Genomic DNA, 14,140 nt, shown 5'->3' with positions numbered 1-14,140 from the left:
AAACACAGTTTTCAGCTCTTTCTTTTTTGGCCCTTTCATAAAAATGGGCTAGGTCTATTCAGAATGGGCTTGTTCCCACTGGCACCCAGGGAAGAGTGGTGGTTGCTTGACTCTGGAGGTGTCAGGATTATGAGAACCCAAAGTTTGAGCCAAGATACATGGAGATCTGAGGGTATTCTTCATGTCTATTCTCACTTATAGTAGGAAAGTGCAAAGACTATTCTTTTTGAAAGGGAATTAAAAAATGTAGCAGCTAATGGAAGAAGTAAACAAAGTCTCCTTCACCCATTAATGCATTGCCTTCAACAGAAGCAGAGCGAAATATGGTAAAAATCTCTGAGAATCAGATAGGGCTCTTTTGTAATAAAAATACTGAATGCCAGAAATGGCCACTCCAACAGTGTCTGCTAAACACTGAAAAGCTGTGTGAGAGAAAAGAAAGATGGATTTGAATTTAGACAGTGTTTCTGAGCCATCTGAATTCTGCACAACTCGGAATCCTCATTGTGGATGCTTGTGTCGTCTTTAGTATTTGGATTAACGTGGAGTGCTGGAAGTTGCCCAAGTTATTAGTCAAGCAATACAAATTAGTTGATAATAAATATTCAGCAGCAGCTGTCCTTTTGGAGTCTGAGGAATTAAGTAAATGCTTTACCCAAATACTTTTTTGTGTCTGTGGAACTGTAGGTCTGCTCTCATATCAGCCTTTGTTGAGTTATACTTCAAGCAGTCAGTTAAGCATTGTGAAGAGCCTCTGGTTTAGTCTGAGTTTAAAAACCCAGAGTGTTCATATAATTAATATTCGGTAGGGGTAAAGAAAAAGCTAGAAAAATCCCATGTATCTCTAATTTAAAATATCTCCTTGCCTCTTTTGTGTGTTTTGCTTATTTTTAGGACTTTTTTCCTAGGGTTGTTTGTGATTTTTGAGAGGGAGTTTGAAAAAAAGATACTTTAATAATTAGAGTGAAACTGAGAACAAACAATTCAGTCAAAGTTATTAATATATTTTCCATAATTATTGACTATTAGGGAAAATCAAGTATCAAATCAAAAACACTTTTTTAGAAAAAAAATTTCATCAGAAAAAGAAGCAAGTCATACACATCCTAGCAAGCAGGAGTTTTATTAAGAGTCTGTGAGTTATGGTCATTTTCAGAACAATGTGTAGATCTGTGGAAAAGCTCAAGATTTCAAGTTGCACATTTTTATGATTCAGAAAAACCACGTAAGAGATGGATGCCTGCAAATTGTCCACGAGGTAGATTAATAAATATTTTAAAAACTAATGGTGAAACTAATTAATTTAATGGTGAAAATAAATGCCACGATTTTCATTTAGTGGTGAAACTGATTTATTATAAGCAAGTTTTGCACTTGCTTGTAATTTATATTTAGGAATATTATTGTGAGCAGAATGACAAAAATGATTAGTGCATGAAGAACCCCAACTAGTTGGGCAGAATAATGGACAGTAGCAGGTCTGGAAGATCTGGTACAATATTGTGCTAAACTGGAATGTTTTAACATGGTTGAAAATGTCAATTGAATTTTGAATTTATGGTAAATAAACGTTTTTCCCCAGACATTTGAAGATTTGTTTGAACATTTTTTGATTTCATATTTTACTTTTTAATGATTCATCCCATACAGTGAGGTACTTCTAATGCAAATCAGATTACTGTGAAAAATCTCCTGTCTGTACAAAAGAAATATGTAGAGCAAATTTTCTTATTCTGAAAAAAGAGCTGATTTTTCCTTGCCTCATCCTTTAATATGAATTGTGCAACTTTGTGACATTTTTTGTAGAAAAACGGTAGCCAGAACACATGAAAATATAGGTATTGTTATGACCATACAGAACAGGATTTTATAGTGAAAACACTTATATAAGTACTTCCTGTACTTAGAACTATTCTTAAAGCATTTCCAGTTTGCTGTGAATTCTGTACAGATTTTGTAGCATTACACCGCCTCAGTTTTTAAATAATTTCTAATAATTGATTAAGGCTGACTGCATTAGCTGTTGTAGAGAAATAATTGTCTCAAATTACAGAGATTTAAGGAAGAAAATGGGAAGCTGAAGTCTAAGACAAGACAAAAACATCAAATATTTGTAACTCACAAAAGCCAAAAGGTAATTGCAAGATCAGACATCACAGGATTTTATTATCCAGGTATACGTTTTTGTCCACATTTTCAATATTATTTAATGTTCCTTTACACTGATAAAGCATAAGTTATAGTCATAATTGACTTATTTTTTCTTAATGACATTTACTATTACATGTGCATATTAATGAAAAGGAATATCTATTTTGGATATGTATATGTATGTGCACATATATATACATTTATAAGAAGACATTCATTTTGTAAAGTTGGAGAGTAATGATATGTTTGTCTATGAAAAGTATGGAAGGAAATCATGTGCCAAGCTTTTGCATGTGTCCATAAAGATCACTAAATGGTGCTGCTTTTTTGTTGAATTTTAAGCCAGCATGGTTAGTAGGTAAAACTCAGTTCTGTTATTTCACACACAGAATATTAAATATTCTCTGTGTGTATGCATTTATCTTTGTGTTATCTTTACTTGTTTGGTTGGGATTTTTTTAATTACAGATTCTTAACTATGGTAGTAATTTTATTATGTTAACCAGATCAGCTTACAAATTTCACACCTGTGCTTGAAAAAGACTTTGTTTTCTTTTTATAGCACTATTAAGACTGGTTAATAAGACAGGGTTTTTTAGGTACAAATGTCTCCATTGCCTTAGCACAGCTTATAGTAGCTAAATGAAAATGAAAAATGCATAGTATAGACATGGGTGGCCTCAGTGATGTGTGACAGCCTGTAGGATTTTTTACAAAATAATTTCCACAAGGGGTGAAAGAAAAATAATTTAAATATTTTATTCTGTTGTTTTTCAGGAACTGTGATAAAGAATATCAGTTCTAGCTGTGCACTTGTTGACTTCAGCAATGGGGAGAGCTGTGATGTCCTTGTCAAGTTCACTATACCTGTGGGAGGTGCTATGCCATGCCCACATCTGCAGGTGAAAAACTGTATTTTTTCATGATTGAAAATATGCATTTTATATTTAAAAATATGAAATTCATTTTATATTTAGGTAATAAATTATAGTTTTTTTAAAAAGTCTTTTAAATACCTTTATTTTAAAGAAGAGTTTTTCATTATAGTAGTATCATACTACTTTCAACATGAAGTTTTTCATTTGTTTGAAGCTTGTTTTCATTGTAATTCTATTCCTTTGTTTATTAAAATTATGTGTTCTAAATTAATCTATATTGTTTTGTTTATAAAACATGAATATTTCCCCAGCCATAGAAGAAAGGTGAACTATTTATTAGTACAGTTATTATTTCATAGCACATAGATTATAAATTGAGAGCCTTTTTAACTTAGTGTGAGCAGTTTACTTACAGCAGGTTTTAACCATTCAGTTTTCACAGCATGTTTTAAATCCAGAAAACAACCATATACTAAGGCAAATAACAGTAATAAAAAATTATAATCCCTGTTCATTTCTGATTTTCTTTAAAATTTATCAGCTGACTATCTGTAATCACAGCTGAGTTTTTTTGGTGATTCTTATTTTACACACCAGAATGGTGATGGTTGCATAGAGGATACAGGATGGATCCATCTGTTTTGAATAAAAGAAACATGTTTATAATTTCACTGCTACATATAAAACTAGAGACATACCTTTTTTTAAGTTTGAGATAAAGACAAATCCTGATATAGTAGGTCCTGATAACTCTGTAAGTTCTGTATCCAACTCTAGAGACCTGCAGAATTTGATATAAAACTGTGACTTCTGTGTTAATTTTAAAAACGATTTTGGATAAATCAGTTACATCTGGAATTTTCTAAAATTCCCAAGGTTGGTTTGTTGAAAGACTTAAAATTTGCCTAGAATCCAAGGGAATGTACAGTTTGTAAGAGTTTCCTCATTCAGTTCAGCTTGCTAGCTAAGCCCAGGTACATTTAGCAGAGCTCAGTCCTTTATTTTTGTTTTGTGTTCTCTCCCTGATTCAGTGGAAATTGCATAATCAAAACATGTAAGGACCAAGTTCTTTTCTTTCAATGGTCCATATTAAATCATGAGAACATGATAGAATGAAGATTCATGTAAAAATATCTTAGTAGTTATGTCTTGTAAAGCTCAGAAGTGGTTCTTGCAGTGGTTCTTGCAGTGATGCTTTCCTGTGCACAGGTTGGGGACTATGTGTTTGCCAGAACCGGGACACGGGCAGAAAATGAATGTTATGTACCCGCCATTGTCATAGCAACACCACAGAGGGTGGAGACAGGTGACAAATTCTACACAGTGCTGCTGTTCAACAATAGAGAGGTAAGTAAACCTAGGGGATGATACCAGGCTGGCTGGTTTTGGAGAGGCAGATAGAATTTTCCAGGCTAATGGGCTCTCTGTCCCAATCCGAGTCTCCAGCTAACCAGAGTAAATCAGAATTCAGAGTGCAATGAACAGCTCATGCAATAAACCTGAACGAAGAAATTCTGTTGGATAATTTATTCTTAAATTATACTCTGTTCTTTCTTCTTCAATACATTTGGTGGCTTTCACAAGTTCCATGCTTCTAAAATAAGAAACATAGGGAGTTTTAACACAGTCATTATAGTCTGACATTAATTCCATTATGTTTGTTTGTTTTTTGTTTGTAAGCCATTATGATAATTTTACTGCATTTTTCACAGCATGCATTAAATAAAATTTACTTTGTACTTGAAACTTTTATATTAATTATCTTTATTAGTGGCTGATTACAGTTACACTTAAACAGTTGATTTTTTTATGCATATGTATCTTCATTGCTTTTGAGATTTGAGTTTTAATTAGATGAATATTGTTTGTGTTATGGCAGGAACACTGTATAAGAAGTGAGCTCATTAAAATCAGCCAAACTAAGTATGCTTATTCCTGTCAGTACATAAGAACGGTGCAGACGGTGGATTATGAGATGTGAGTATGTTTGAACCTAAAAATACCAAATTTTTAAAATTTGAATTCTAAATGTTGCACTTTGAGTTCAGCTATGCTGTCAGGTTTCCATACGTAGTACTCTAACTACAGCTATTGTGAACTGGCTTACTCTACACTTGCAACTAAGTTTATGTGAGAATTTACTGCCTTATTTTCATTCCAGAAATATTGGTGGGATCTGATGGTTTGAAGCTTAGTCCCAGAAAGTTGTTAAGGGGATTGCTGAAATGTGAGATGGAGTTTCTATTTGTTGTAGACCTTATTTTACTTTTAAAATACTTATTGTAAAGTAAAGCTGCACATAAAATTGCAATTTTTTTCTAAGACACTTGTTCATCTTCTGAACTTAAATCTGGAGATGGAGAGAGAGTGTGTAAGATGAGTATGAGCCCCTACTTAGGTTCTGCAGAATTAATGGGCAGCAAGATATGAAGTGTGCACTGAAAATGCAAGTGTTCCAAGTGTTTATGGTTACTTTTTAATCTTATATTAAGTTCTAGTTTAATCCAGTTGAAATTATGACAGCCTTCAGAGCACTAACAACCTCAGACAATGTTAGGAAGGACAATAAGATCAGAACAATCATCTAGGGATATTTCTCCAGAATACAATCCCAACCTACAATTATTGGAATTTAAAAATTCTCTGAAGCAGAATTGGAGTCTCTGTATTAAATAGCCTTGATGGAATTTTCTTCCCATGAATTTGTGCAGTTTCTTTTTTTGAAAGCATGTAAAACTTCATCATCCAGAGCTTCTTCCCAGGGGGAGTTGCACAGTTTCACATTTTGTGTGAGAAAACATAATTTGGTTTTGAGTCTTCCATTTGCCTTAACATCTACAGAATGAAGGATTTTCTCTTACATGTAGTATGAGCACTGCTGCAAAAGAATAATATAATCTCCATCACGGGAAGTTTATTTCCAAGAGGAAACATGAACAAGGAAAATCACAGAATCTCAGAATTAGCTTGGTTAGAAAAGACCTTTGAGATTGAATCCTACCTATCACCCAACACCACTTTGTACCTAGAGCATGGCTCTGAGTGCCACATCCAGTCTTTTCTTAAACACCTCCAGGGATGGTGACTCCATGCTCTCCTTGAGCAGCCATTCCAATGCCCAATCACTCTTTCTGTGAAGAACTTCCTAATGTGCTGCCTAAACCTTCTCCTGGTGCAGCTTGAGTCTGTGTGCTCTTGCCCTGTCACTGGTGACCTGGGAGAAGAGACCAACCCCCACCCAGCTGCACCTTCCTTTCTGGTAGTTGTGGAGAGAAATAAATTCCACCATTAAAGGCAATTTTAGATCACAGAATCATGGGATGGGTCAGATTGGAAGGGGCCATAGTGGGTCATCTGGTCCAACCTCCCTGCTCAAGCAGGGTCATCCCAGAGCACATGGTGCAGGATTGCATCCAAATAGTTGAATACCTCCAGTGAAGAGACTGTACACTCTCTGGGAAATCTGCTCCTGTGCTTGTTCACCCACAGGTGTTCTTAATTTTCATTGAAATGTTCTAATATGATTATCATCACTAAAGATTTAATCTAAAAGTTATGGGTGAGGGTACTAGTTGTGGGCTTGATGTATGGATTCACTGAGAATGACAGAGTGAAAAGCATCTGAGATTCAAATCCTTTGATTCCCACGTATTTTCTAAGAGTGATCCTAGTAGAGTTTGAAACTCAGCCCTCCACCAGCTTGCAGCTACAGCACACAAACAAATGAATTCCCTCTCTTTGCTGAGCAAAATTCCAAATCTGGGAATACATCAATGGCTTCCCAGGCCATATAATTGATATGATAGTAGCCTCTTCTCACCAAGAAGCAAACCTGAAGACCATGGTTTCCTTCTCAATGCTAACAACCAGTTGAAAAGAGGGAGGTATATAACTGGTCTGAGTTCCAGCAAAAGCAGCAGAAGTCCTTCCCTTCTACTGAGATGGATTGTATTCTGAGGTACCATATTAAGAAAAGATGTGATTAAATGCATGAGCAATAAGAATAATGTCCATTCTACATGCTTTGTTTCATGAATGAGTGCTTTGGTACAACCATTCACTCTCCAAAGAGAACTTATTATCACGCTGACTTGCCATTTTTATGTACAAATGAGGAGAAAATTGAATTTTGCATTGGCAAATGGAGGAATTCGTTGGAGAATTGACTGAAATGAATGCACTAAATGGAGTTTTTATTAGAACCCCTACTTTTTATGAGGACATGGAAGTGTGCTTTCCAATGAAACTTGTTTATTATATTTCTAAAATAAATCCCTACTTCCCATGTCCTACTTAGAGGGGGACACTGCAGCATATTGCTCATGGATATGCACAGATCTAATGAGAAAGTGCTGACATTGTTGATAGGAAAAATGCAAAAGCATAATTTAATTGGAAAGGAATCAAAAAGTTTGAATGCAGTATTATATTAGAACCTCAAAAAGAGACAAACTGCTTGTGCTAAGTGCTGGAGTAGTAAGGGAAAAAAATTAAAAGGCACAGATTCCATGCTGACAGGAAGTCCTCAGTGCCTATAGATGTTATACAGTGGCTTGGCTAACTCCAGCTCTGAGTTCTTTGGGACTGTCTTTTAATGTTTTTGTGGTGTGTATTAGGGATTATTCTTAATTGACTAATCTTTAGAGGTACTAATATAGCTCTATGATTTCAGTATGAGACATTAGCATCTGTTTGGGGCATTTTCCTGCCATCATTATGGAAAGAAATAATTATGGCAGAATAAGCACTCTGCAAATGTAGCTAACAAGTTCCATATGCAAAGTACAACACTGTGTGATATGGACCCAACAGCAAAAGGGTCCTTTTTGCCCACATCCTTTCTGAAGTCATAAGAGGCAGATAAGATTAAGGGCCTGAGCCCTGTTTTAGGCTATCCTTTACTTATTCTATAAGTAAAAGGGAAACTGAATTGTAGGACATTTACAACCCTGTCAAATGGTCAAGAGTGTGATAAGTCCTTCTCTTGTCAGTACTGTGAGATGGGGAAAAAGGTGAAATCTATGTCTTATAAAAGAGGCTTTATGAGATATGTCCTTTTAGCTTAGTGGATTTCCTTTTCTGGTTTTCCAGCCTGGATACTAAGACTAAAAACCCCTGCCCTCACTCAGCTGTGGAAGATGAAGGAGGAGAACAAGCAAGAAAAACTATAGTGAAAGAAAAGAGGGGAAAAAAGAAAAAGAAGAGGACAACAGTAGACAAAAGGCATCCCAGGGAGATGATGTCAAACTTGGATAATCTTTTATCTCCAGAAGTGAAGTAAAACAGAGAGAAAGAAATTCACTGTCTAGCAATAAGGAAGAATGTAGAGGTAAAGATGTAGCTCTGAAAAAGTGTAAGGAATTAAATATTTGTGAGGGCCTTTAGCTATTCCTAACACGAGGAACAGATTTCTGCATTTCTGGGTGTTAGCCAAGTTAGCTTTCATTTGTCCTATATGATGGAATTCTTTTACCTCCTTTAGAAACTGCTCTTGACACTTTCTCAGTGTGTGTTTTCACAGCAGCAGCAAGAAATGAATAAAGCCCGCTCCAGCATATCCCACCTTAATTTCCCTAACAGTTGTAGTAGCAGTGAGGATGCAGTAACACCAAACCCTAATACCTGCTTTTAAGCAGAGTGTTTATTCCAGTCTCTCTACTGTTTGTTCTTTGTTAGACTAAAGTTATGTCTACATTGTGGATATTAAATGATTGCACCTGTAGCTCAATGCTTCAGAGGTTAAATTGATTTTGGTGTAAGAGCTGGCTCAGTTAAAGCTGACAGGAGTACCTATACTCCCTGTCTGGAGTATAGGTACTCTGGAGCAGAGACTGGGCTAATGTAGGCCTGCCATTACATGTCTGTCAGCTCTTCATTTTCAAGATCCTACTGTCAGTGGAAAGATAATGGGATTTTTATCCATACTTGCTGGGTGTATCTCCTTCTACCATTTTAAATATGTTTTCAATGGCCTCATTATTTATTTACTTTCAGAAGTGATGGGTTATAAATTCACTCAATCATCATGTTTTCAATCAACTTGATTTGCCTCATCTGAATGTTCCTTCTGTGTTCTCTCTCATCCTTTAAAGATTGCCTGCAAATTCCATAATACATTGCTTATAGTGGGTATTATGGTCCCCATTATATAATGCACATTTTAAGAGTGGCCTGATCAGAATTATATGAGAGCAGAGGTGTTGGGCTTGTCCAGTGATGATCATGGTTTCCAAAGGTGGAGCTACATCATTGGAAATGCTCAGTTATCCCAGACACCTTCCTCTTGGACATTTTGAGATGCAGATGCTGAGGAAATGTGAAATAATCCTAATGTGATCAGCAAGTCCTGTAACTGATTCCCTGCAGCTTGCAGGAAAGATTACACCAGAGCAGTGGTTATCTATGCATTTTAATCCTGCCTAGATTTAGCAAAAAATCTCATAGTATTCTAACAAGGCTTCAATGTCATATGCAGGTTGAACATGCTGAAGAAGGTACTTTGTCCTCTTCTTGTGACACAATAAATATTGAATATGGGAGTTTTTTTCTAAAATTTATTTTCATTTACATATCCTTCTGTGTTTTGTCAGAAAGGGAAAAGTCAGAGCTGATAAAGATATTAAGTAACAGTATATGGTCATCCTTACATGGTTTCATTACATACCTCTTTATCCAATCTCTCTACATGACTGTATATTTATCCTCTTTGCGTGTAGATAGTTGCCCCATTTTCATACCATGCAAATGTTTCAGAGCACTCTGTGTAAGTTATATAATTTTGTAAGTTATATCAAATGTGCTGCCTGACCCCTGATATACACATCTTTTTGAACTGTGTTAATGCTGGATTTCATTTTAAAGATGAAGAGAATGAAGAAAACAAATTTGCCTGGCTTTTTTTTTTTACCATCTGCTCAACTTCCAATCAAGTATGAACTATTAGTTTACACTTACTGCTTGGCAGTTCAATATGTGTTGAGCACCAGTGAGATTCCCCTATGCAGGTTAACACTTTTCCTTAGAAGTTGTCATATTTGATTACATTGATGTGAGTAGGTGTTAAATAACACGGATGAGGAGTTGGAAAGCGCTGCTATTTAATTAATTATTTAGTTAGTCTCTATGGACCAGGTATTAAAAATATCAGGTATCTGACAATGGACTTTGCCTTCATGGAGTTTTTGTAGTGCTGAAAGAAGGCTGGATATTCAAGTCAGGAGCCTAAACTGCACAAGTGAGATAAAACACCCTGTTTTCCTCTTCAGACCCCTGTATCACTCTGAAGTCTCAAATATTGCCTTTCATACGGTGGATACACCAATGTTCATCAGAGTGATCCCTTTCCAGGTTTTCCTAGTAGTTGACTTAATTACTTCATTGTTTCTGGACTGTTTATATCAAAGGCAGATTTTTTTCCAAGTCAGCATCTCAGAGAAATGTTTTGAATAGCTGCAGTAATGACAATTTTTATAGTGAAATATCTTTTACAGTAACAAGGTTATGGTTTGGTTTTTTTTTTTTCAATTTCTAAAAGCAGTCTGTTAAACTGTTTTTTTTTTTTTCTGAAAGATGTATATTCCTCCCATGTATTCTTTTCCTTGTAATATCAAACACCTAAATAATTTGGATATCTTTTAACTTCTGAAAAAGCTCAATAGTCCTGATCTGTTTGACTGAAGTAAAGGCATTTTCTTCATATTTGTATAAACGTTTTCTCCATGTATGTATGTGTCTAAGGCATTAAAAGCATTTATGCCATCACTGTTTCTTGCATTTCCTTTAAAAATGTTGATCTTGTCACTTTTTTGGTCCAGATACATACACACACACACATACATATATATATATATTTAGTAATCTGACTGGGCTATGTTTTGTAATTATTTGATGTGTTAATCAACACTCTGCCTATGTTTGTGTTGCCTTCATGTGATCATTCATCTGTTACATAAGGAAGTAAGTTCTCCTGAGCTTGAATGAGCATTGCCAGATTACCAAGATGGATTTTTGTGCTTCCCATGTTAATGTGGATTCAGCTACATGGCTCTTATATAGGTGGTTGGTGAAACCTTGTATTCCCATATATTTCCACCACAGACCTGTAGGCCCTATATGAATTAAGAGACTTTGGACATAAAGCAAATTTGTGTTTTGGTTTATGATCAGCTAAAATATTTCTGATTGTTAAGAGGAATCAACAGACCATTCCTGATGGTCCTACTTGCAGAAACAGCATAAACAGAAGTGAATAAAGATTAAGTAATTGTGTTGGTTATTTAGCATATATTAGCTTCATTATTGTGTTGAAGTGAATTCTGCCTTGTTTCTTCCAGAACCACTATATTTGAAACATTATTATTTTGATGTGCAGGCTTGCCACTCTTACTGTGTTAGCTCTGTGTGTTTATAAGAGAGCAAATGAAAGCCTGGCAAATTCCTGCTGACTGTTGGCTAATGATTCTTTGCCTTGGTAACTGAAATAATACTATTTGATGTAGCAAGACCATTGATACTTAATTCTGTCCTTGGTTATTGCAATAATTTTTTATAGGTGCAATAAAATAATGTATCTTTTTCTGTAGAAAAATTCTTCTGTCTTTCTAGTTTTCTCTGTTCTGTAATGCCTAAAATCCATGTTCATTCCACATAACTTCCTTGTCAATTTTCTAAAATGTATATCTAGTAAAAAAAACAAAAACAGAAAAAAATTGGCATGAAGTACAGGTATGATACACAGTACTACACTGCACTGTCTGATGCATTAGCAAATAATAGCTATCAGAGCCAAAATCTCCTTTTTTATTTATAATGAGATGTGACTTGAAGCAATTATGCTGATAATTACTGTAACTGCCAATATGGGGTAGTTGGGAGACCTTTGCAAATGAACATCTTCTATCCTTTTCTATGGCAAACGTAGTTTGTCTGAATTGGGTTCAAGAGTGGAGCAGCTGTGGCACCTGGCATTCTAGTGGATTGGCTGGATTTCCTGCAGTAGGATTTCCCATTTTTAGCACCCACTCGTTTTCCAGTCTCATTTTCCATCTAGTCCATTCAGCATTTGGAGAAGGCTATCACAATAAAGCAGTGTTCCCATCTGTTGGTCATGGCTTGTTTAACGAGCAGTTGATGTCAATTCAGCAATGCCTGCATCTGTTCCTTGCTGCAGCTGTGCGTGGCTAAGGGCTCCCCAACAGCGGCCAGATTTAGCTTTTGTCTCTTCATACCATGTTACAGCTCAGCCAGAAACATTCTGTCTTGTCTCAGGGCTGTCTGCTCATGGAAAGAGGAAAGTGTGCTAAACTCTGTCTCTTTCCCCATAAAGAATGAAACAGGCAAGGGGGGAAAGTGCAGTTCCATTGGTTTAGGAGGCGTGTTGGGGGGTATCTGAGGGCAGATTTGGAGGACAGTTCAGTCCAGATCCTAAGAGCAAGAGTGGAACAGGTTCTTTCAGCATCTTAGAAAGAAACAGAGAGAGCCTGTGGACTGGATGAAGACAACAAACAGATTGTGAACTGTGTCTGATGGGGAACACTCATTTAATAGTGCAGCTTCACTTTACTCAGGGAAGCAGTATGGCCACAATACCTTTCAGTATTTCAGTCTGACAATGCTTTTGTACTGCAGGCAGACAGGACACAGTCAAGAAATTTCCTGACCCTTACACATGTGAACTCTAGATTTCTGTCTCTTGGGTGCTGAAGAAGAATCAGAATGTTTCTTTTGTGTATGTAAGTGCTGATGGTGCACATTTATTAGGCAATTTTCAAAGACACACTTTTGATTTTTAAACTGCAACTTCAGAGTTTCAGTGGTAGCTATGGATAGCTATGGATGACAATCACTCCTAAAACAAATCATACTCAAATCTCATACTCTGTAAGGATTCAGTCTGGGCTGTTGCTCCCCCAACCTGTACATCTTATACTTATCCTTCTTTATTCTGATTCCTTCCACAGTTTTTTTTTTCTACTACACAAATGTTTTTTATATGATCATTGAAAAACAAAGTGTGAAGCAAAATAGGGTATATGCTTTTGTTTACTTTGTTTCTTCCTATTTTATTCTCTTTTGTTTTTCCTCCAGCTTCTGGTCTTTTGTCTTTCATTATGATTCTCATCATTTTGTGCCAGGAGGGTATCTAGTAGTTGGTGGTCTCATTTGATATGACTAAAAAGTGACCTTTCAGTGACCCTTCAAAGAATGGTCAGACAAAGGTTCATGTAACCTATTCCCTATCCCCAGCAGTTCCTGGAAGATGATCCCTGAGTAAGAGTGAGATCAAAGATTGGCCTGTGAACACAACAGCTACAAGCTACAGACTTAGAAAATGAGAATACTTAAAAAATACCTGAAAAACAGACTGGTTTGAACTTGTGAGGAAGAAAGCAAAAAATCTTTATGCAGAACTACTGCTTTGTTAACACAGTCATTGAGTTATTTGTTTCATGATAAATTCCAGGGAGTGTTTGAACTGTGACATCCAAGTTCATGGTGGGTCAGTGTTTTCTCTCATTAAAGAGTCCTGGTTCTCTCCTAGCATCTTCCCTCTCCATTTCATCATCCTGGTGTTCATCGAGGTGTTAAACTCTGCAGTTGTTGAGAGCTTCACTTTCCACCCCACTGAAGTCTCCCTGATGCTTGCACAGTCCAGCTGTAGGAAATTCTCCAGAGCCAGGTAAAAGCTGCATCCCCAGGGTTGTTGGAGTCAGCATGGAGCAGTGAGGATTGGCAGGACAGCCTCAGCACATGCACAGAGCAAAGGAAGCCACAGGAAGGGTGCAGGAGGAAAGAGTGTGGGAGGAATAGATGAAGCTGCAGATAAGAAAGGTTTTAACACCTGTAATGGTGAAATTTTAGTTCTCTAAGAAAAAATAGGCTTATGAATGAATATTAAATTATTTATGAGTTTGCTGACTTACTTTGGAGGTTGAAAGAGAAGCAGCAGCAGAGGGTCAGCTGTGCTGTTGAGGAGTTTCAATATCAGAAGAGAAGTGAATGGACATTAAAAAAATTCTCAAGCTTGACTCTGCAATTTCCAGGTAGATGTGTGTATTTGTCTTTGCATCTGAAGTAAAGTGGTGTTGAAAAGATACATTTAACCAAATAGA

At 36.3% G+C, this 14,140-nt stretch overlaps 1 protein-coding gene across 1 annotated transcript in view; it reads left to right on the top strand.

Annotated features, from left to right (window-relative positions):
• VWA3B (von Willebrand factor A domain containing 3B) overlaps positions 1-10,513 on the top strand; it is a 59,606-nt gene extending 49,093 nt beyond the window's left edge. The window contains 6 exon segments of the mRNA XM_066545206.1: positions 2,054-2,174; positions 2,929-3,053; positions 4,239-4,376; positions 4,909-5,006; positions 8,121-8,284; positions 8,287-10,513. Of these exon segments, the coding sequence (XP_066401303.1) occupies positions 2,054-2,174; positions 2,929-3,053; positions 4,239-4,376; positions 4,909-5,006; positions 8,121-8,284; positions 8,287-8,414 (774 nt within the window). The 3' untranslated portion in view covers positions 8,415-10,513.
• Positions 10,514-14,140: the final 3,627 nt, after the last annotated feature.

This window comes from Molothrus aeneus, chromosome 2 (genome assembly GCF_037042795.1).
Source record: "Molothrus aeneus isolate 106 chromosome 2, BPBGC_Maene_1.0, whole genome shotgun sequence".
Classification (NCBI taxonomy): domain Eukaryota; kingdom Metazoa; phylum Chordata; class Aves; order Passeriformes; family Icteridae; genus Molothrus; species Molothrus aeneus.
This window is presented reverse-complemented; position numbering and strand designations above follow the sequence as displayed.